Here is a 21079-nt window from a genome sequence, read left to right as displayed (position 1 = left end):
AACGCTAGAAAACGTTATCCCTAAACATCGGATCCAGACAAATCCGTCCCCCGGCCTTCGGCAAAAACACGAAGTCGAACGTCGTCCCGAACCCAGATGGCAGCGGTGCCCGATAAGTCGAGATACCATGAGGACGGGTCCTTGTTTCGGTATTGCTCGCTAATCAGCACTAGATCAGCATTTACTTACACAGCGAACTGTGCTAGCAACTGCGGTTGCACTCCGGTGCATGTTAATTTGCAAAATGCGGATCATGGCGTTTGCACCCTAGCCCTCTCCAATTCCGCCCTGAAGATCGGACACCGTCCCGAGCCCGCAGTGTGTGCGACGCTTGCGCCAGACGCGCCACGATCCCTGCAGAGAACACAACTCTCGCTTTCCTTGCAAGTCTTCGCTTGATGACCCGCTTGGCCGCATCTCCGGCATGCTGTCCTCCTGTCCGGACCCTTGCAAGTTGCTGACGTGTGTCCATAGTCCAGACACCTGTAGCGCTTGGTGGGGACTATCCGCATTCGCACCCTGCATACTACCCATCCGATTTTGATTCTCCCACTGTTAAGGAGTTTCCTCGCATATTGCTCGGGGACTTCCACCACGGCGAGCTTTTGGCCTCGAGCATTTACAGAGGTAATACCTACCCGGGCATTGGTTACCTCTGGACATTCACGCTTTAGCGCCTGCTCTACTTCGGCCTTTTCTGTGAAGCACTCAAGATCCTGTATTTCTAGAGAGCACATGGGTTCTAGGCTGGAAACAAGAGCCTTTTCCCCCAATAGCCCCTTGTTTTCCATATCGAAGACACCTCTGCTGCGTTCTCCTCGGGTTTCATCCTGTAGCGGATTTCACTAAGGACTTCCGCAAATGTCTTGCCTTCCGTCGGCTTAATGAGCAAAGCCGACGGTCTAGTCCTTCTTCGTTTCCTCGTTTCCTTGTTTTTGAACAGACGTGTCTCTGGCGACGGAGTCCGTTTTTTCTTTTTATCCTTTTTCGCCTTCTTTTTTTGGGCCTTGGAGACTACTTCGATAAAGTCTCCTTCAGGCACGTCGTCCTCTTTCCGCTTTTTCCCCAGTTCACTTTGCAGAGGGCTATCTGCGGTCCGTTTGACGCAAGCAGCATTCTCAGCGGGGAGTGCGACTGTTTCTGCTCTACAATCGTCTTCCGCTGCTCTCCACGTTCGTCTATAAAAGGAAATGCGGTCCAGTAGTTCCTCCAGTTCCATCAGCCCGTTTTTGACGCCTTTGCTGACGTTCCTCTGAAGGAACGTTGAAGACCGCATACGTTTCACCACTGCTGCGCACTTTCTGATGAGCCTTTCCTCTTCGGTTCTAGCGAGGACGGGCGAATGCACTTCCACTCGATTTGTGTCCAAATCCATCTGCTCAGGACTAGCGTTTCTCACTGAGCTTACTTCCAGAACAGGAGCACTGCAAGGTAATGGAGTTGCCATCTCCGCACGGTCAGTCGCGGCACTTGATGAGGCTTCCTCTTTATTTGGGCGTGTCTCATCGGGTATATCAGCCCTCGTTGCCTCTTTCACTGATCGCTGCGGTGAACGACGCATTTTTGTGCTCCGCCCAAACGCACCCAGCTCTTCCTCCTTGTCTGTTGTTTCGTCGTTTTTTTTTTTATAATTTTCTGAATATTCTCCATGAAAAAGTAACCAGCGCATCGTGTGCAAGGGAGCGGGCCGCAATAGTCAAGAACGGGTATGCCCTCGGGGACACAGCACCTACCCCAGTTCCCTGAGGCCTGACCTACGCTTAGCTGATACCGAATTCACGGACGGATCAGCGCTCGCTCGGGGCAACGCGGTCTACTAACACCGGTTCAATGCACACTTCCCGACCAGGGTCCCGAAGGGGCTGGCTCCTGATACACGTCGCAACTACCACCTTGGCAGAGCTACGCTCACATCACCCCGTCGACGCCGACACAGAGTTGTCGACGGCTCCGGAGACTCCCAGTGTGTCCCGACGTGTACCGGTCATTCGCGGTTCGCTCTTCACCGAGAAGCTTTCTCGAGGCTACTACCTAGGACACAGCTAGGGGGCAGAACTACTTACTCGGGCACCTCGGGGACGTCACACCCCGTATCATAAGCGACCCGTTAAAAGTCGCTAACGACCCCTGAGGGACTGGACCTCTTAGGAAGCAACTTACTTCTTCTCTTGTGGTCCACGGGCTCCTCTTTTTTGGGTCACCCAAGTTTTTCCAAAAAAGTTGACTGACGGTTTCGTCCAGGGCGGAAGCAACTCATCAGACGCTCTAAATGTACCTCCTTGCGCAAGTTTGCACTAATGAACTACGACCTACACAACTTTTATGCATTTTTTTCTTACTCGTCCTTCATTCTCTTATCTGTCTGGATTCACAACGGCTCAGTGTTAACTCATTCAGAAACCACAAAATGCCATCGTGTCTGTGTCTGCCAAAGACGGTCCTAAGACTGCTTGAGAAAGCAGGGATGATATTAACAATCTTTACTATTAATCCTCCGCATTTTCGTCCCACCGAGACTCCCTTTGAATTCGGGATTATGAATTCACTCGAATTAATCCCTGCTTGTGGTAAAATATGACTGACTAGAAAGAATAGAAATTTGATGTCCTGCAACCTTCAAAATTCGGAATTTTCGTAATAATGAAATGTTATCCTTACTTCGGATAAGGATGGATTTTGAAATGTGCATATTCCTCTCGACAACAATATCCAGAGCCCAGAATGCCTGTTCTCTCCAACGTGAACAAGAGTTCCAACGTTACAGACTACAGCTTCTGTACTTAAGTGAGGTTAGACGATGGGACTTTAGGTAGCACTTCTCTCCCTCTTGGAGTACTATGCTTTTGTGCTCCAGAAAGCTTCATGAAGACTCCCCATCGAAGGAGTAAGATGAAAGGAAATTGAATGCAATCCAGAAGAGGTTTCATAAAGTTGACCTGAACTGACCATGACGGGAATGGAAAAACATGATCTTAGCAACCACAATGATGATGATGGGAGGTTTTGTCGATTTCTACGGCTTCCATCTCCTTGTCACTGACGCTCTGTTCGAGCATAAACCTACAATAAAGGTTGGCAGGCCCGGACTCCCCCTCCCCCCGAACTCAAAACCGAACTCCTACATGATCCGGCTGCTATTCTTCAAATGGAGAACTATCTCGCTCTTCTCAGGCCTTTCACAGGTCACACTCACTTCGAAGGGAATCATAAGATCTGTCTACGTGCAGAATCGTAGAAGCGTATCGATAAACGGAAGGGATTCAAGGAACAATTGATCAATAAGAGTGTTAGCAAGTGTGACACGACCTTGTCGCGGTGGGGGAGTCTGTAGTAGTTAAGTCTACACTAAGAGTGTCCAAACATGAATATGGCAACTAGGGATTTATACTCTCCAGGTGGTGAGACGTCAAAGGGTAGTACAGGTCCCATGGCGAAACGTGGATTGGTATCCACGAACGATAAGCAGTGGACAGAGGAGGATGAAGGCGAGACTCCCGCGCCTAATAACAGAACAAATTGTACCAATTGGTCCTCCAGGTTGGGGGTTGGGTAGGGCTGACAACCCTACACGGAAAACAACTTCCTACGAAGCCACGAAAGCAGCCTCGGACAGGATGGATTTTACAACGACGAACCCGGCAACGACAACGGATTAACGATCTGCGCATTTTCTCATGGAACGTGCGCTCCTTATGCACTCTGCATTTGCGAGGCAAATTTAGAAACATAAGCCTCATTAACGTTCACCCACTACAGAGGGGACTGCAGAGTCGGAGAAGGATACCTTGTACGAGGCAGTAGAATGAACCCTCGAAGCCTACCCCAGATATAATATCAAAATCATACTTGAAGATTTCAACAGTCAAGTAGGGACAGAGGCCGAAGGCCGTATACAATACGTTGGCTTCCATAGCTTGCATCAAAATACAAATGATAACGGACTGCGGATTATTCAATTAGCAGGGTCACACGAAATGGTTGTTGGAAGAACCTGGTTTGCTCGGAGAGCTGGCCACAAACATATACGGGCCCCTCCAGACGGGACCACTTACAACCAAATTGACCACGTGTTGCCGCTGCCTCTCAGCTTTGATGAATGTCAGAACATATAGGGGAGCCAATGTAGACTCGGATCACTATCTCGTTGGCATGGTGCTCCGAGCTCGAATAACAATACCACCCGGAATCCCCTCTGACAATCAGGTGAGAGCTAACACTGAAGCCATCCACAACGCAGCCCTCCGCAACACCTATCAGAGGGAAATGGATGCCGCAATAACAACAGAGATCCTGGAGATGAAGCATCAACAAATGATGTTTACAATCACTTGAAGAACGTTATCATAAACAAGGCCACAACATACTTGGACCCAGCCGCAAAAAGAGTCGGAACGGCTGGTTTGACGATGATTGTAAGCTAGCAACGGAACGGAAGAATGCCGCATACCGAGTAATGTTGCATTCTCAAAGGAAGCGGGCACGCTCAGTGACTTATTACGAACTCCGTCCAGCGGAGAAGCGACTTCATAGACGGAAAAAGAATCCTGGGGGAACCAACAGGTTTGTGAACTCGAAACGTAGAAGGAGCAACCGCACCAGGCGCAGTAAACGCAAGTTTTACCAACAAGTCAGCAGGATGAAGCCTTACACAACTCGATGCTCATCCTGCCGAGACAATGAGGCAAATCTGATTTCCGACAGAATGAGCTTATTGGAGCGATGGGTTGAGTACTTTGATGAACTACTGAACAACCAGACCATCGGCGAGTTGGAGGTTCCGCCAACTGAAGATGACAGACAAATACTGTCATCACCAAGTATAGGAGAAAGAGTGCGTGCAATTCAGCGGCTTAAAAACCATAAGTCACCAGGGACCGATGGAATTACACCCGGATTGGTTAAATATGGAGGCGACCAATTACATCAGTGGTTCATCAACTTGTGCTCAAAGTGTGGGACAGCGAATCAATGCCTGACAACTAGGAAAGAGGCATTATCTGTCTCATACATAAAAAGAGAGATATCGCTCAGTGGAGTAATTATAGAGATATCACATTGCTGAGTACCATCTATAAGATATTCTCCGCTATCTTGCTAGGCCGGATAGCCCCATATGCCTAAAACATCATTGGCCCATGCTAAAGAGGCTTCACTCCAGACAAATCAGCAACGGATCAGATTTTCTCTGTGCGGCAAGCAACGGAGAAACTGTTGGAATATAGACATCAGTTGCACCATCTTTTCATCGACTTTAATGTCAGGCAAGACAAAATACATGGTGGCAATGTTAACACCAAAAACCAACCAACCAACAACATGAAGCCGCACTGGTCAAGCGGGAAGAATAAAAATAGGAGACTATAACTTTGAGACCGTTGATAGTTTCTCCTATCTTGGGTCGAAAATCACAACCGATAACATCTACGATGATGAAATCCGCGCACGGTTGTTGTCAGCCAACAAAGCCTATTTCAGCTTGCACAAATTCTTCCGCTCGAAACGTCTCACCATAGGGTCAAAACCCTTATTGTACAAGACAATGATCTTGCCAGTCCTCATGTATTCCTCGGAGGTTTCTTGTGGTTTCTTAGCAAGAAAAACTGCAAACTCCTAGCCGCGATCGAGAGAAGAATCCTCCGAAGAATTGTTGGCCTCCTACATGAGGATGGACGATTCCGTAGCTTACATAACGACGTAATCTATGAGTGATACCACGACGGTCTGGTTGTGGATAAAATACGGGTCAACAAGTTGCGGTGGGCGGGTCGTTTAATCCGTATGGGTGAGGATGATCCAGCCCGAAAAGCTTATAAGGGCAATATCTATGGTAGAAAAAGACCCTGCCTGAGATGGAGCGATGGCGTAGGTCAGGATGCCAGACAGCTTTTAGGGATACCCCCTTGGTGGACCTCGACGCAAAACCGGAATTTCTGGAGTTCCTTATTAAGGCAGGCCTAGACCGGATACCGGTTGTTGCGCCGTTGATGATGATGATGAAGTGGTGAGACATCGCAGACTTCGAATCCACCCGTGACCATGTGCAATCGTGTCGCGCCGAGGCGCGGATTTCGGAGGCCTCACCAGAATCACGCCCGCCTATTGATAAATCTGTAGAAAGCACGCTTTCCGACTCAATGAAAAGCTTGCATTTAGTCCCTGCGGCGAAGCCAGCCAGAAAGGAAAGTACGGAAACTCTCAACTTGGGAGAAACTGGAAATCCGACTATGGCCGGTCTGTTCGTGGTACTACAGCCCAAATATACCCGTAAACGGAGGAGGAATGTTCGGCAGAAGGAAGCTTCGGCGGCTAAGGAGTGGGACTACAGGCTGAATCCTATCTCTCAGAACCTCTTCCTTCACCCTTACCAGGAGGAGCGGAAGAAAGAGAAACTGGTGACGTGGGCGCTGCTGATATGTGGGAATGGACCCAGGCGGCCCGAACACCATAAACCTGGAAAGGCCCCAAACCACCGCAGAAGCAGGCACTGCGAAGGAAGCTAAAGCGCCTTGGGAATGAGGACTTGCATATGACTGTACCACTAGCTGCGGTAGTATCCAGAGAAATGGGACGCAAGCAAGCAGAATCTTCAGAAGAAAGTGGAGATAAACTTATAACCCTGGTGAGATCCACCCTGGACGCACTAGATTCTTCTGTCAGCGATAATGCGCGCAAGAAGCGTTAGACCAACAAATCAGTGGTAGTAACACTTTATTATGCTCCACACCAGGGCCTAGATCCACGCGTCCTGCGGGAAAAAATTTTCGAGCCTGGAACGAAGCCAAAATCTACAAATGAAGGTGTTGCGACGGGCTTCTCCATTTGGAGTGCACTGTGAGGCTGCCTAAAAGTGGCTCCAGCAGTAATCCGGGCTTTGAGTTCCAGCGGTCGGCCCAAGTTCACTATTGTGAACACTGAGCTGCGCAGGAGAGAATATGTCGTATATTGATTACCGGGCCCTCGAAAGAAGGCGGAGGACATCATCCGCATGTTGGGTGAACAGAACCCGGGCATGGACTTCAACCCCTGGAGGATAAAGTTCCAGAATGCCAGGAACGACAAATCTACAAGGATGAAGGGTTTCAACTTGCTATTCGATCTGGACCAAAAGAACCTGAATCTGCTCAGAGGAAATTACCATATGGTGCTCCATTTTTTCTTAGATAGATTCAAATTCAATCATGTCAGAAAACGGAGAAGTATCACTTCCATTTTGAGAACAAAGAACGATGATGGTCTTCGATTCACATAAACACATAATATAGAACAACTTGCAGCATCTTCGGCGCGTTCAATAAAGCTGCGGGCGAAGGCTAGTGCATAGAGGGGGGGAACCCCCCGGGTTGGCACTGACGAAGGGACTACAGAGTGAGTCCTACCTGCTCGTAACTTCTCCTACACCATTTGCGGAACAGGCGGGAAAAAGGGAATCCAGAGACGTGATGGAAACTGACGTGATGCCAGTTCGGGTGATCGAATCTATGCAAACCCGACACCTCAAACAAGTTAAGGTGCTAAGTGGGCAACAGACGAATGCTTTGCGGGATGAGATCTTTCAAGGTTGAGGACATGAGAACTGCTGCACCTCCAAGTGCGGCTCTTCTCAGAGAAATCAAACACGAAGGGATCGAGTCTCTAGCGATACGGTATGCGGGAAACAGTTTTTCATTACATATTAGACCAACTTTATGTCGAAAAACATAAAGATTGGTCAAATTAACATACAGCATGCCGAAGCTTCCTCCTGTCTGTTGGCAGCGAGACTGACAAAGCTGCAGGACTGCCCCTACACTTTTCTAGTGCAAGAGCCATGGGTTTGATTTAATAGAATCTGCGGTATTGGATCAGTACAAGAGGCTAGGATCTTCTACAATGAAAGATCCATAAGACCGGGAGCTTGTGTCCTGATGTTAAGACGGTTAGAGGCAATATTCAAGTATTACAAGGTGAACTGGTACACTGCGAAACCGGTTGTCACCTATGAAAAGGCGAGAGCAGCCATACTGTCCTTTGAACACTCCAAAGCATCTGGCATGGTGGGCATCTATCTAGCAATGCTGTGGAGGGTATGGAACACTTAGAGCGATTGCTAACAAATATTTTTGTAGCAAGTCTTCCTTTGGGCTATGTGCCTACTTCTTGGCAAAAGGTTAAGGTAATCCTCTTACCATGGACCATGTACCTATTCTAATCGAAAGAACTTCAGACAGATCAGCTACACTTCATTCTTGCTGAAAGGTTAGGAGAGACTGGCTGAGCGCCACTTAGGCCATTTAATGAAAACCAACATCCTTACCAGCGTAAGGTCTTCCTTCTTTGGTTTCAAAGGTAGGGGACGCAACTCTGAAAAGTGAGTTCGCGATGAGGGTGTTCGTGGATATTGAAGGGCGTTAAACTGTGCGCCTTTTCAAAAAGATGATACTGTTATGAAGTGGATCCATGTATGCTAACGCAGAGGTTGCTGTGTGCTGACGTGGTTATTGATCACTACCTAACAGCAGAAGCAACGAAAGGCTGCCTCCAAGGAGGTGTGCTGTCGGCACTTCTGTGGAGTATGCTGATCGACTCACTGCAATACGAGATTACACTCAGATAATACAAGTTTTTCGGGAAGTCTCTGAGGGAATTGAAACACATTTCAGCAAACTGTCAACAATTGCGGCCGGGCGTGATTTACGGCAAGCATTTAAATGGGTTGGTTCACGAAAGAAAAGCAGAAATTCGTGTTAGTCCGAATGGCCAAAAAATATGTCCAACTACCTTAAGAGGTAACCGAGCAAATACCCCCATTTATATGATCATCGTTCATCATTGGGACATCCTTCACAATTTCCTGGAACGTTCTCTTCTGGACTTCGCAAGATGCCTGTACTTCCTCTCCACCATCCTGCTGTGTCCTTCCTTCTTTTTATCGATCTTTTGTTCTCCCTATGGTGGGGTTAGGCCGCTGCAGTTTTCGTAACTAAATGCTGTATTAGCGATGTGTTTTTTTTTCAACTTCTCTTCGGCTGTCTTCCAGGAATTTCGTTGGTGTGCAATAAGATCCAACAGTTTTTAAATTCCGTTATGAAATTTTTGACATCCATGTTTCGCTGGACGATGGTAACAGCGTTCATTTTCCGTGCACTTCTAGAGTAGCCCTTCTTCCTCTACCTTCCGGATGAAGTCTGTTCTATTCGGTGAGATGACTTGTATTACCGCTTGATTCAAGAGTCCGTTTCCCGAGAAAGGAGTGTCCTTCAGCCCGGAGTTTGCCATCTTTTCTCGTGGCTCCTTTTCCGAATTCGAATTCAATAGCGTCTCTCCTTTTTGGTCGCCAGGACTCTTAGCCTCTACGGTGTCACTACCTTTTTCAGTTCCAATCGTCTTCACCCTTGGGACAGTGGGCCTTTCTACTTTTTCAATAGGTGACCGCCATACCTTGCCGCTTCTTGCAAAGGGTTTTATAGTGGAATCTCCCATTTTAGCTGCCAGAAGCGGTGAGCGTTTCGTACCTCTAGTGAGCCTGTGCTGCCAACTTAATGGTGTCATAGCTTTAAACGTACTTGCAGCCCGGCCTAGGTTATTATCGGGACTGATGTAACATTAACATGTAACATTAACCTCAAAGCCGTTTCCACGAGACGTCATGTCGTGTACCAAGGTAACAGAATGCCACAGCAGTCAGTCCATGTGCATCCTACTCCAAATCTTTTGCCAAATCATAAGTCAATGCCATTCCAGGTCATCGTCGTTGTCGCCGCTCACGTTAGTTCACCACCATTTAAACTAGTGATTATCCCCCATGTTTCAAAGCACAGGTAGGCCATCCTTACCTAAACTGTCTAGACCTCCTATAATCCACACTAAGAAGCATCATTACTATAAGCAGCCAGCTCACATCACAATTGAGTTAGATTTTATTTTCAATTTTGTACTTGTCAACGCATCTTGGAAGAAAGTATTGATCAGTACTTACGATACTGTGGCGGCACATTGGAGGTGCGAACCCTGAACGCCATCGAGAATTCGCCGCTGCCGTCGCATTAAACGGCCGTTGAATCAGCTGACGGCCTGACAGGAGACTGAGGTGAGAAATGTCAAGAATGACATTCATGTAGACTCTCCTGACCCTTGTCGGTCTGCTCGTCGGCAGTTTTCACAATTAAAACATGTCTAATGTTTGTTTTCTATACCTAACGTGAATGTTCAGAGAGCATGAAATAAATTAGTTAAATTAATAAAGGCAGATTCTTTTATTTTTTGGGTAAAGGAACCCCCAAATACCTCGATAATTTTGAAAGTAATAAAGCTGCCCAGAAATTAAGATAGTTGAAAAATAGCAACGGCCTCTTATAGAAAAGTGATTTCATCTAAATAAAACATGATTCACCAGACAACATCAAACAGATTTAAGCCGACATTCCTAGAATTCATAAAACCCACTAAATATTTCCCTGTAATGATGTATTTACTTTCGGTTCTGTATCAAATCATCGGTCACCGCACGTGTATAGGAGGCATCTGGTTACTTTAATTTTTCCTCCTTTTCCCTACATCCCCCATATTACAAAGAACATTGAAATCTTGACGCTATTAAAAACTCCTCAAGCAATTCCGAAGAACAACTAAACTTGCTGGCTCATCTATTCCGGGGGATCGTAACAGGAAAAAGACTCTTATTGCTCATCTATTCGGGCCATTACCCAATAATCATAATAAAAAACTGCCCATATCTCCGGAATGTTACTGCGAATTCCATCAGACTCGCACAAAACGTTTCTTTTTCCACTTTCTCCGAATTATTTAGAAAATAAACAAAACGGCTAAGGACCGAAAGCTCATGTTTACTAACACCACCCACCAAGATGTTTAGGCGGATGCCATCATCAAGGTCGGGTGGGTGGACTATGGTGTAGTATTTTCACCTGCCGAGTAAATTATATTAACATTGATGGAATGTTTTTTGTGCTGGATCCTAATTTTTGCTTTTGACTAGATCAGAAATGAGAATGATTTTGAGTCAGGACCAATAAAACGAGGGTGGAAAGTGAAGTACACGTCAATATGGAGGAAGGAATTGAATCTGATGCTGGCTACAATCCATGGATTGAATTAAAGCTGTAATTTAAGGCAAAAGGACTACAAAATGGGTTCGTTGGCAACATACAACCAGCTATTTGGTGCCAATAACCCCTTCCATACGGTTATGTTGTTTGTCAACCGGTCCGGACAACATTTTGGTTTGTTTGGTCCACACATTTAGGAGTAAGTTTTATAGCTTTGACGAATTTTTATGATGAACACCTGAAAATATCTTCTTGCAGCTCAGCTCAGAAACCTCTAGCTCGAAATAGTTCTTTTGAGTAAAATCCAATGAGGGGACATCGGCGCGAGGAAGCAGAATTGTCCAAACCCAATTGTCTGAGGTATCGCAGTGACGTCTCTTATCTAATCTTACGGAAAATATCGTTATGTTTGAAAGCAAGATACTTCACTAAACTATCGCAGGGGGTTGCTTGGCTTAATGTGGCAGTATCCGAACACGTATTCCTTGTCATTTTAAGTACTTAGACTATATCTTGACGCTCAAGCTCGGATGACTCTAGCTTGACCCAGCTTTTCGACGTAGTACCCAGCACGAGACCTCCACAATTCATACTTACTCGTAGATATGTTCTGGGAGAACATCATCCCGAATGACAGGAACAGGATCGTTAAATTTAATAACCCTCGTGCCTAAGTGCACGGTGCCATCCGTGCCTTCTTCAGATGCTTCACCACACTGCAATTTGCACCAGTCTCGAACTGCTGCCTCAATATTTCTACGCCTGCTTTTATTACTTATGGCAGGTTAGTTTTTAGTGCTGCTCCCGATGGCTTCGGAAACCGCCTTTCCGCTTCTGATAAACCGTTCCCCCTGGCGGCGGGATGATCTCCGGATCTTCCGGAACCTAGATCGGCCAAGAACAAAGGTTGACCACGCCAACCTGATTCTCCTGGCAGCCATAGTAACGGACGGTGATGGTTCGAATACTCTCAATATCGTATGGATGGACCTTCCAGATTCGTGCCAACCAGCAAGACCTGCTGTCCAGTCCTTCCATTAGGAGCCTCATCAATCCATTTTGGTCTGGCCTGTAAATGATGCAGATACTCCCCAGTCCACCTCTGCCAGAAAACCCGATGTATTGTCTTCAGTTGTTGTCACCACTTCTTCAGACTCCGTTGAGTCCTATCAATCGCAGGAAGTACAATCAATGGCCGTTGCAACCAAAAAATGCCCCCGCATCAACCCTTCGAAATCGTCGGGATTATTTAAGAGTGGAATTAGAGATCTTGAGTTCAAGCGAGCCTCCACCTGGCACAGTATAGTCGCAAATTCTTCGAATGTTCGCTTCGTCGAATACGCAATTGAGGTGTTGTTTAGCTGGCTTCACTGCTGCCTTCCAGAGCCCACCGAAGTGCGGTGTGGTTACAGGAATAAATTTCCAGGTAAGCCGTGGATATAACTACGACTTTCTTGGTTGCCACCTCTAACGCCTGTAGTATCTTCTTGCCTAATTAATTGCTTGCTCCTACAAAGAGAGCAAATACCTGTTCTCGTAGTGAACCTCTTGAATGCTGCCAGCAAAGCTTCGGTAAGCAAGTCGCTTCCTAACTTCAAATGCACAGCCTTAATCACCATGCATATGAAGACGCAAACATATCCTTTCAGAACAATAGTCGACCACACATCCGTGGCCCGAAAGGGTCTGTATAGTCTACTCCGAAATGCAAAATCGGGGGACTGGGAATGAGGCAAACGGCAGAAATGTTCCTCATCAATTGCTAAGTACCACTTTTCGTGTATCTAACGATAAAGATAACGATGAAGCTGATTTACCTTCTGAGCGTTCAAACTCCAATATCGCATCCTCAAATAATTGCGAACAATTGTCACCCAGTCGGGTTCCTATGCTCCTCCCATATTATCAGGTATGTAACCTGATGACTTCGAAGCAGCAGTCTACCTCCTATCCTTAGTAGGCTTTGATAATCAATCAACGGATGCAGGTTTCCTAGCTTCCTCTATTCGAAGTCGGCTCTGCTCATATTCCTTGGGAGAAATTTGCCCTCCTAAACGAGTAGCGAAAAACGTAAACCAAAACTCTTACCAGCTTCAAAAAGCTTGAGAATCGTTCCAATATATCAAAGAATTATCGACACTGATGGAGGTGACAACCTCTCTACGCTACTATAAAGGATGATTCACCAAACTGCTTGGACTTATGCCGCTAGAAGCAAAATCTATTGGGTTGTCCTTTAACCTGACATGGCCTCAAGTCCAGGAATCTTCACCAAGCATTTTTAACAGTGCCACATCCTCATCGACATCACAATCCAGCTTTGATGGGTCCTTTTTAAACCAGACCAAAACTATCATCGAGTGAGAACAGTAACACACAGCTTGCTATCGTGGAAATCACCATTTTCATGAATTCTGCTAGAAGCATGGCGGCCTTCCGCTCCAACTTTGGAAGCGTGAACTTCCTTTTCAAAGGCCTTACACGAGTGTTTGCACAAAGGTGGAATACAGACACCTTCCCAAATTCATCTATTGTCTTACTAGACAATATCTTACGCTTGGTTATGCTCTCAGTTGAATCGTATTTCATCGACTTAAATCTGATGTCATCCGTCAAAAGATTCCACAGTAATCCTAGCGTGGCGATGGCTATTACTTCCTTCTACTCGTCCGGAATTCCCCACAGCAATTCTAGGCCATTCGCAGGCCGCTTTCTTAGGTGGAATCTGCCAATTTTCAGAAGATCTTAGTTTATGGTGAAATCGCTGAGGTTGCAGCTCCTCCCACCCCACGTTCGTTCCATCGTAGCTGCTAACGACCGAGGTTAGCTATCGTCGCCAGCGTCTCGGCGCCGAACGCCATATGGAGCATTTAGAACGACGCTAGCTGTCAGCAGGAACTCCCCGTACTCAGCCGTATTAAAGAATTTCCCAGGCCTTACTAACCCTACGTTAAGCACAGCCGCCCCTAATTGCGGCATACGACACTGTATTACGACCGTCGGCCCATTGGTATCAGATCGCCCCCGAAGGCTTAACCTTGAAAAGTTGAAAGTTGCGAAGGAGGAGTTTCAGTTCGTGATAAGCAAAGGTTACTACCGACCTTCCAAAAGTCCCTGAGCAAACCCCCTAGCCCTTATGCCGAAGAAAGCCGATCCGTGGCGTCCGTACGGGACTACCGCCGCCTAAACGTTGTGACAACCCCGGACAAATACCCGATGCGACACATTGAGGATGTCACCATGAACCTTGCTGGCAAACGTGTGTTTTCCAAAACCGACTTGTTAAACGTCTTCTATCAAATACCCGTCGCCGAAAACGATGTCCCCAAAACGGCGGCCACTACACCTTTCGGTCTGTTTGAGTTCACGCCAATGACCTTCGGTCTCCGTAATGCTGCGCAAACCTTTCAACGTTTTATGGGCGAGGTCTTGAAAGGAATAGAGTGTTGTCTTTGCTATATGGACGACATATTAGTTGCATCAGAGTCGAACCAAGAGCATATGGAGCACTTGCGCCTGATTTTCGAACGTCTGACGAAATTTCGCATCATCATCAACGTTTCCAAATGCGTTTTCGGTGTGAACGAGCTGGAAAATCTTAGGCTCGCCACCTACATCTCGGGTAGATACAATCCGCAAATTCAAGAAACCGCCACCGTCAGGGACCTCCAACGATTCCTCCGTTTCGTCCACAACGCCCCTCAATACTGTGCAAGGACCAAGAAGGCAGATAAGACAGTCATCGCGTGGACGCCAGAAGCCGAGGATGACTTCGAAAGAAGCAGAAAGACCATATCCGACCTACCACTCGTACATCTCCAGCGCAACGCCTCTTGGGGGCTTACTACCGATGCCTCCGATGTCGCAGTCGACGCAGTCCTGAAGTAACAACAAAATAAACAGTGACTCCCGTTAGCTTTTTATCAAAAGAAACTCTCCGCCCCGGAAGCGAAACACAGCGTGTACAACCGCGAGCTGTTGGCAATTGACAACAACGTCCGTCACTTCTGTCACTATCTAGAGGGTTCCCAGTACTTTTTGTTAACAGACCATAATCTGCTGATATACGCGTTTGCTCAGTAAGCTGACAAAACTTCGCCGCCACAATAACGACACCGCGGCTACATATCTCAGTTAACAATGGACTTTCGGTTCATTCCTGGCACAAGCAACAATATAGCAGATGCACTCTCCCGTATCGAAACCATCGAAAAGCTTGCCTTCATCAGTGAAGATGAGTTATCCCATAAGTAATCCTTGGACCTGGAGCAACGAAACCTGCTTCGTGACAACACCATATGCCTGAAGCTGACACGGAAACGCTGTGGTTCAAGCAAGAAGACCGTCTAAGATGCGTCTCTTGGATCTTTGCGCTCCTTCGCCCCCACATCATCACGCCTACCGGCCCATCTGAACGGCGTTTTATGTGCAAAACCATCGCAAAGAAGTTCGTGTGGACTGGAATGAAAAGGAACGGCCGTGTTTGGGCCCGTGCTTGCATACCATGCCAATGCTCAAAGATCTCTCGCCACCAAACGAACCCGCTCCAGATGTTCCCTGAACCCGATGGGCGTTTTCAATACGTTTATTTAGACATTGTAGGTCCCTTGACTGTTTCACAAGCTTGACTGTAATCGACCGGTGCTCCAGGTGGTCTTATGCATTCCAATGGCTGACCAAACTACAGACTCCGTGGCAAAAGCTTTCTACAACAACTGAGTTGGACGCAACGGAACACCTCGTGCGATTACAAGGGTCGAGGGTACTCAATTCGAATCAGCCTTGTTCAAATCGCTAGCATGACATGCCTTATCACCTCGCGTTAAACAGAATTGTCGAAAGTTTGCATCGCACACTTAACGCCGCAGTTGTGTGCCATGGGCAAACCCCTGCCTAGCCCACCGTCCTATTGGGACTACGTACCAGCTGCAAGGAGGGTCTGGACGCTTCGTGTGCTGAGATGCTCTACGGAACTCACTCCCAGGGGAACTACTAGTTCGCAGCAATGAATCAACGGGCCCCACGAGTTCCTTACCAATCTGCGCAACGTTATACATTAACTCCGCTCAGTACCGACAACACACCGAAATCGTCAGCGAACCTTCGTGAATAAAAAGCTTAACACACACCTTTCTGCGCGTGTATGCCGCGCAGAAGCCTCTGTCCCCGCCCTATTCTACCACATAAAATCCTTCAGCATCTGTCGGACATCCTTTAGGAAGTCGACGTAAGCGGACATCGACATCTTTCCCCTACGGAAACTTTTTGGAGTTGTCGCTGGCTTCCCTTGCAGTATGCGCAGCTGGTATTTGTTAACATAGACGGGCTGAGCGGGCGAAACTTGAGATTGTATCGTCAAAAGCAGCTTGTACCTCTTTAGAAGAAAATCACAAAGCTTGTCAGTGGAAGATAACATTTCACTTCCTCCAATAGACTGTTCAAAGTAGCGGAGTGTTTTGCTATCCATTTTTCGCATGACAATTCGCACCGCCATTGGAGCCCATTGAGACATCCTGTATCCCAGGTTACTCAATCCGGGTAGGCTATTACGAAGTGAATTATAGACGTTGATGATCTCACTGGCAGACCTGTAACCCATGTCAGTTATCTGGTCTAGATGCTCGTTCGCAGCTTGTCGGATATCAGAAAAGCTTTCCTCAAGTAAAAAAGATACCTGGAGGTGCGTCACGGCTTCTTTAGCTTCCCCTTGCAAGTATCCAAGCAGATACTGCAGCTCCTATATGTTGCCTCTCATGGCTTTAAAAAGGTCTATCAATTGATTCCATTCATTACTGAGGCCAGTAAAGAGTGCAATCTGGATGGGTGGCAGCTTTGACAGCTCGTCAGGAAAAGTGGATGTTGTGCGGTTGTCAGAAGACGTAGCTACTGGTTGGCCAGAAGGGGCCTGAATTTGTTATATTTTTGAACAGCAAAGTACGAATTTTCCACCTCTAACAGACGTAGCAACTTCAGGTGATTTACCCGAAAATTGGCCACCAATTCTTTGAACTTCTGCAGCTTTTTTCGCCAGATACTCCGGAGATTTTCAAGCAGGTCCATCCTTTTGGTAATTTTTCTCGAAGGCTTCAGCGTCCTTCGTGCTCCTTTCTGGCATCTTCCTGCAGCACCTCTTACAGGGAAACAAGGTTTGCCACGGGAAATGTGAAAGTGTAAAGGACGAGGTCAACGGCGTATTGTAGGATCCAGATGGTACAAGGAAAAGAGGGCTGCATAAAGGACCGAGCTCTGATGAATGTCAACCGGGCATGTATAGACAGAAGAAGGGTGGTGTTGGAAATTGATTAAGGATCTCCGACCATCTAGAAAGCTTCGACGATTGAGAGAATAAAGCCTCAGCTACTCAACCTCATTGCTCTCGGTTCGAATCCCACTTGTCGCGGATGGTTGTGTTCGTTCTAGGTTTGTCTGGCTGCTTTCGTATACCACCAAAATATCTATCTCATTTTGTCAAACCTTATTTTTAATATTTTTACGACCGAGTTATAGAACGCCCAATAAAGAATAAAATTTTCTACTTCCAGCTGGGTAAGATCGACCACCATCGTGGACCAGTTACCTCCGTTCAAGTGAGTGCATCAAGTGACGTCCTCGTATCCGCAAGCCACGATGCAACAATTTGTTTATGGTCTCTTGAAGATTACTCACTTCTCAACTGCATCCAAATGCATAGTCCCATCTTCACTATGCGCATCTCATGTGATTCGGTAAGTGCAAACCATTTTCCACACTAAATATACTCAAAGACGCCAAGATTTATTTATCCTCGGCCGCTTTATAGTTAATTTCCCTGCAATATTCCTCTTGATGTGTTGATATTCGCGAAAACAGATTGCACTAATTTAATAGTGTATGGAAAGCAAATGTATCCGCTGCGTTTGTGGCTCAATTTATCGATCTTAAATTTACAAATCATGAATAAGAAAATAATTGATTTTTCGGATTTAGGAGTATCAGTCATCGTGTAAAATATAATACACATAGAATGAGAATATTGATTTTGAAAGCCTCAGTTTTCCTACTCAAGTTAGATGTATACTTTTGGTCGATTTTTCCGAATGAAAATTGACGAGCTCTGCATTTTGTTCGGTTATTTAAAATTACTTGAAATTTGTTGCTCTTCTGCTTTGACCTTTGAATATTCGAAATTAATCTTAAAGGTCCACCCACAGCTCTTCTGAAGTATCTTGCTAACACGCCCTTGTGCACCTTTATGCTAGCCACACCCCGGAATGTGGGAGATCCTTTTGACCCTTAAGACTCTCACATGTCATTCAAAAAGTTTTCAAATGTCCTTGATCCGGTTTGGTGGGACCGCCCCAGAGCCTGAAATGGAAACATGGGATATCGTGCGAAATTATTCTAACATACGAACACGAACCTGAAAGTGGAAAATAAAAAAAATACAGGATCGTCCGCGTATAGACCCAGAAAACTCAAAATCCGAGTGCCGAATCCCCGACAGACGTCCTATCTCAGATTTAAAGGAGGCCCGGCTTCCGGGACCCCTAACCTCCCATAATTAAAAATGCTTCAATTGTTTAGTATGAGGTCGACCAGCTTTCGAATTTATTCAGTCATCCATGAATCTCTCGAATGGTGAGATTGTGGACCGGAAAGGGGAAAATATTGCGAGCGTTATTTCGGGTCGCAAACTTCAGAGAGAGTTCCCATCAATTTCGTATCTCTAACTTGTTGCGGGGACTTGAGCACAATGCATGTCCAAATAAAAATCGGCGAAGGACCCGCGTTCTTTTTGAGTTCGAATGCGAATTTGCTCCGGAGATCAGTGTTAAACAACAGGTTGCGTAATTGATCCCTGAGTCTGCGAAACCGCCAAATAGCATTCATACTCATATTCTCAGTGTTAGCCAGCTGTGCTTCCACTGATGAGCAGCTACTCTGTCGGAGGACAGCGTGCCCGAAGGATATGCTGCTGAACTGACTGGGAACATCAATGGAAATAACGGGAATGGCGCTGTCGGTCTATCACTAGCGTGGTGACTCCCAGTCCACTCGTCCATGACGATCACGAACTAGGCCGACCAATTAACTTTCAAAGCTACAATTCTGTAAGATAATCAGAGACGGTCATAGGATAGTATAGGACTCAAGGGGGAACCGTGATCTGGTACCTTTCATGCAACACAAAACCTCCTATCGAAACCACGTAACAACTCTGCCACCAAATCTTATTTCCATCCTCACGTTGTGTGTCTTAATGGAAAACTGAAGCCAGAGAAAGAAGAAGGTGTCTTATGAAGTCACGAAAGGAGCCTCGGACTAGACCGACACGACGATACGTATAGAGATTTATCAAGAACTCTATCAACCAGAAAAGCGACTTGACAAACAGAAAAAGGAAACCTGGGAGAGCCAGCAGGTCTCTGAACTAGAGTAGTATAGGAAGCAACTACACCAAACGCGTAAATCTACCAACAAGTCAGCAAAATGAAACCATATAGACCTCGATCAAACCCGGAAAGTCTATATGGGCAAAATTTAAGGTAAAAGAAGAAGACTTGGCTGACCCTCCCTTAGATGAGGCGATAACGTAATCCAGGATGTCAGACCGCTGTCAGAGATAACTAGTTAGTGCATTTCAGCGCAAAACACGGATGTCTGGGGTTCCATATAAAGGTAGGCGTAGACTGGACCAAGTTATGGCGTCGTTGATGCATATCAAAGAGGTGGCTATAGATAAAACGTTGAGGATGCAATAGGATCAGGGAACTGATTTCCCAACTATGAATTTGACAAAAAATTATTTCTGGAACACTCCACAACGACGGTACCGAGCGCCTCTACATAAAATGCGCGCTCCAGTATGAACTCCAATAATATAAACCTGACATTTTCAATGCCATATAATGGCGAAGCATAGTTTTGGTGACCGCAACAACAACTGTGAAAGGCTTATAGACTTCTTCCACTTTCTCCGTTTCCTCATGGTTACCTTACTACTCATGCATGGGGCCTACCACACGGGTAATTGGGTTTCGAATGGCTCGTCAGGGAATGTCTGATCAGACTGCCCTTTTTGCGATCAGCAGTGAATTTAGGAATGGTCTTCGAAATGGAAGTAACAAAAAGGGTATTGGCGATCATCCGATTGCCGCTTACTTTTTTTTGCGTTTCATACTGCATCTATTTGGGCAAAACGGAATATCGGCTCCCCAAATTTAATACAGGCAATTTTCATTATCTGTCAGTCATACAGTCTTATTCCGCAAGCGACACATACTTGGAACAGCCCACCCAAGAATACCAATGAGCGCCGGGGTCCGTCAAAAGTGCCTTTGTTTTTTGGCACGGACGAAGTTATCGGCCAACTCTCAAAAGGACATTACAGGATCTATCTAAATACGGAAACGAGCGCTCTTGTTGGCTCCGAGCGAGAATGGGTGATGATCTCGTGATGGTGGTTAATGGTGTGCCGGTGATCTACGGTGATGATCACCTGAAAAAGTGGAAAGTGCACTTAACCACTATTCTCATTTGAATAACATCTATTATCAGAGCCTCGTATGCGCAATCGTACTTGCTGTACCGAGGGAAAATCTTAAAAGAAGAATTTGAAAGCGGGGTCCGCCAAGGTTGCATATTATCTCCGATACTTTTTCGTTTCGTGCTGTCTTGACCGGATGAGTAAAGGAGTTCATTGAACTATGTCATCTTAGCTCAAACACCCCGACTATGATAATAAAATCTAGTATTAGGCGATGGCGGCTTTACGGTTTCTTACCAGGGCAGAGACAAATCATCAGGTGCTGCCTCACCTCTGCCCTGGGAGCAGCGTGACCAAAGCGGCTCGGAGATGTTAAATGCTCCTTTATATAGTTCGCGGAACACAATATGACTACGAATTACGCCCATGCTCTGGGCCAAAGCTTGACCAGAGATGAATATATTTTCTTAAGAATTGCGGGGTCCTAAGTCCGCATCCACTTGATGCCGGACTAGACTCTGGCCAAGCTTTGGTCCAAAGTATGGGCGGATTTACGCTCAATATTATT

General features: G+C 46.3%; 1 protein-coding gene across 4 annotated transcripts in view; it reads left to right on the top strand.

Moving 5' to 3' along the window:
* LOC119661584 (NACHT domain- and WD repeat-containing protein 1) overlaps positions 1–21079 on the top strand; it is a 275579-nt gene that overhangs the window by 198874 nt on the left and 55626 nt on the right. For all 4 annotated transcript variants that reach the window (XM_038070985.1, XM_038070984.1, XM_038070986.1 and 1 more), the window contains exon 16: positions 17588–17770. In XM_038070985.1, the coding sequence (XP_037926913.1) occupies positions 17588–17770 (183 nt within the window). The remainder of the gene's footprint in view (positions 1–17587; positions 17771–21079) is intronic.

Source organism: Hermetia illucens, chromosome 1 (assembly GCF_905115235.1).
Source record: "Hermetia illucens chromosome 1, iHerIll2.2.curated.20191125, whole genome shotgun sequence".
Taxonomy (NCBI): Eukaryota; Metazoa; Arthropoda; class Insecta; order Diptera; family Stratiomyidae; genus Hermetia; species Hermetia illucens.
This window is presented reverse-complemented; position numbering and strand designations above follow the sequence as displayed.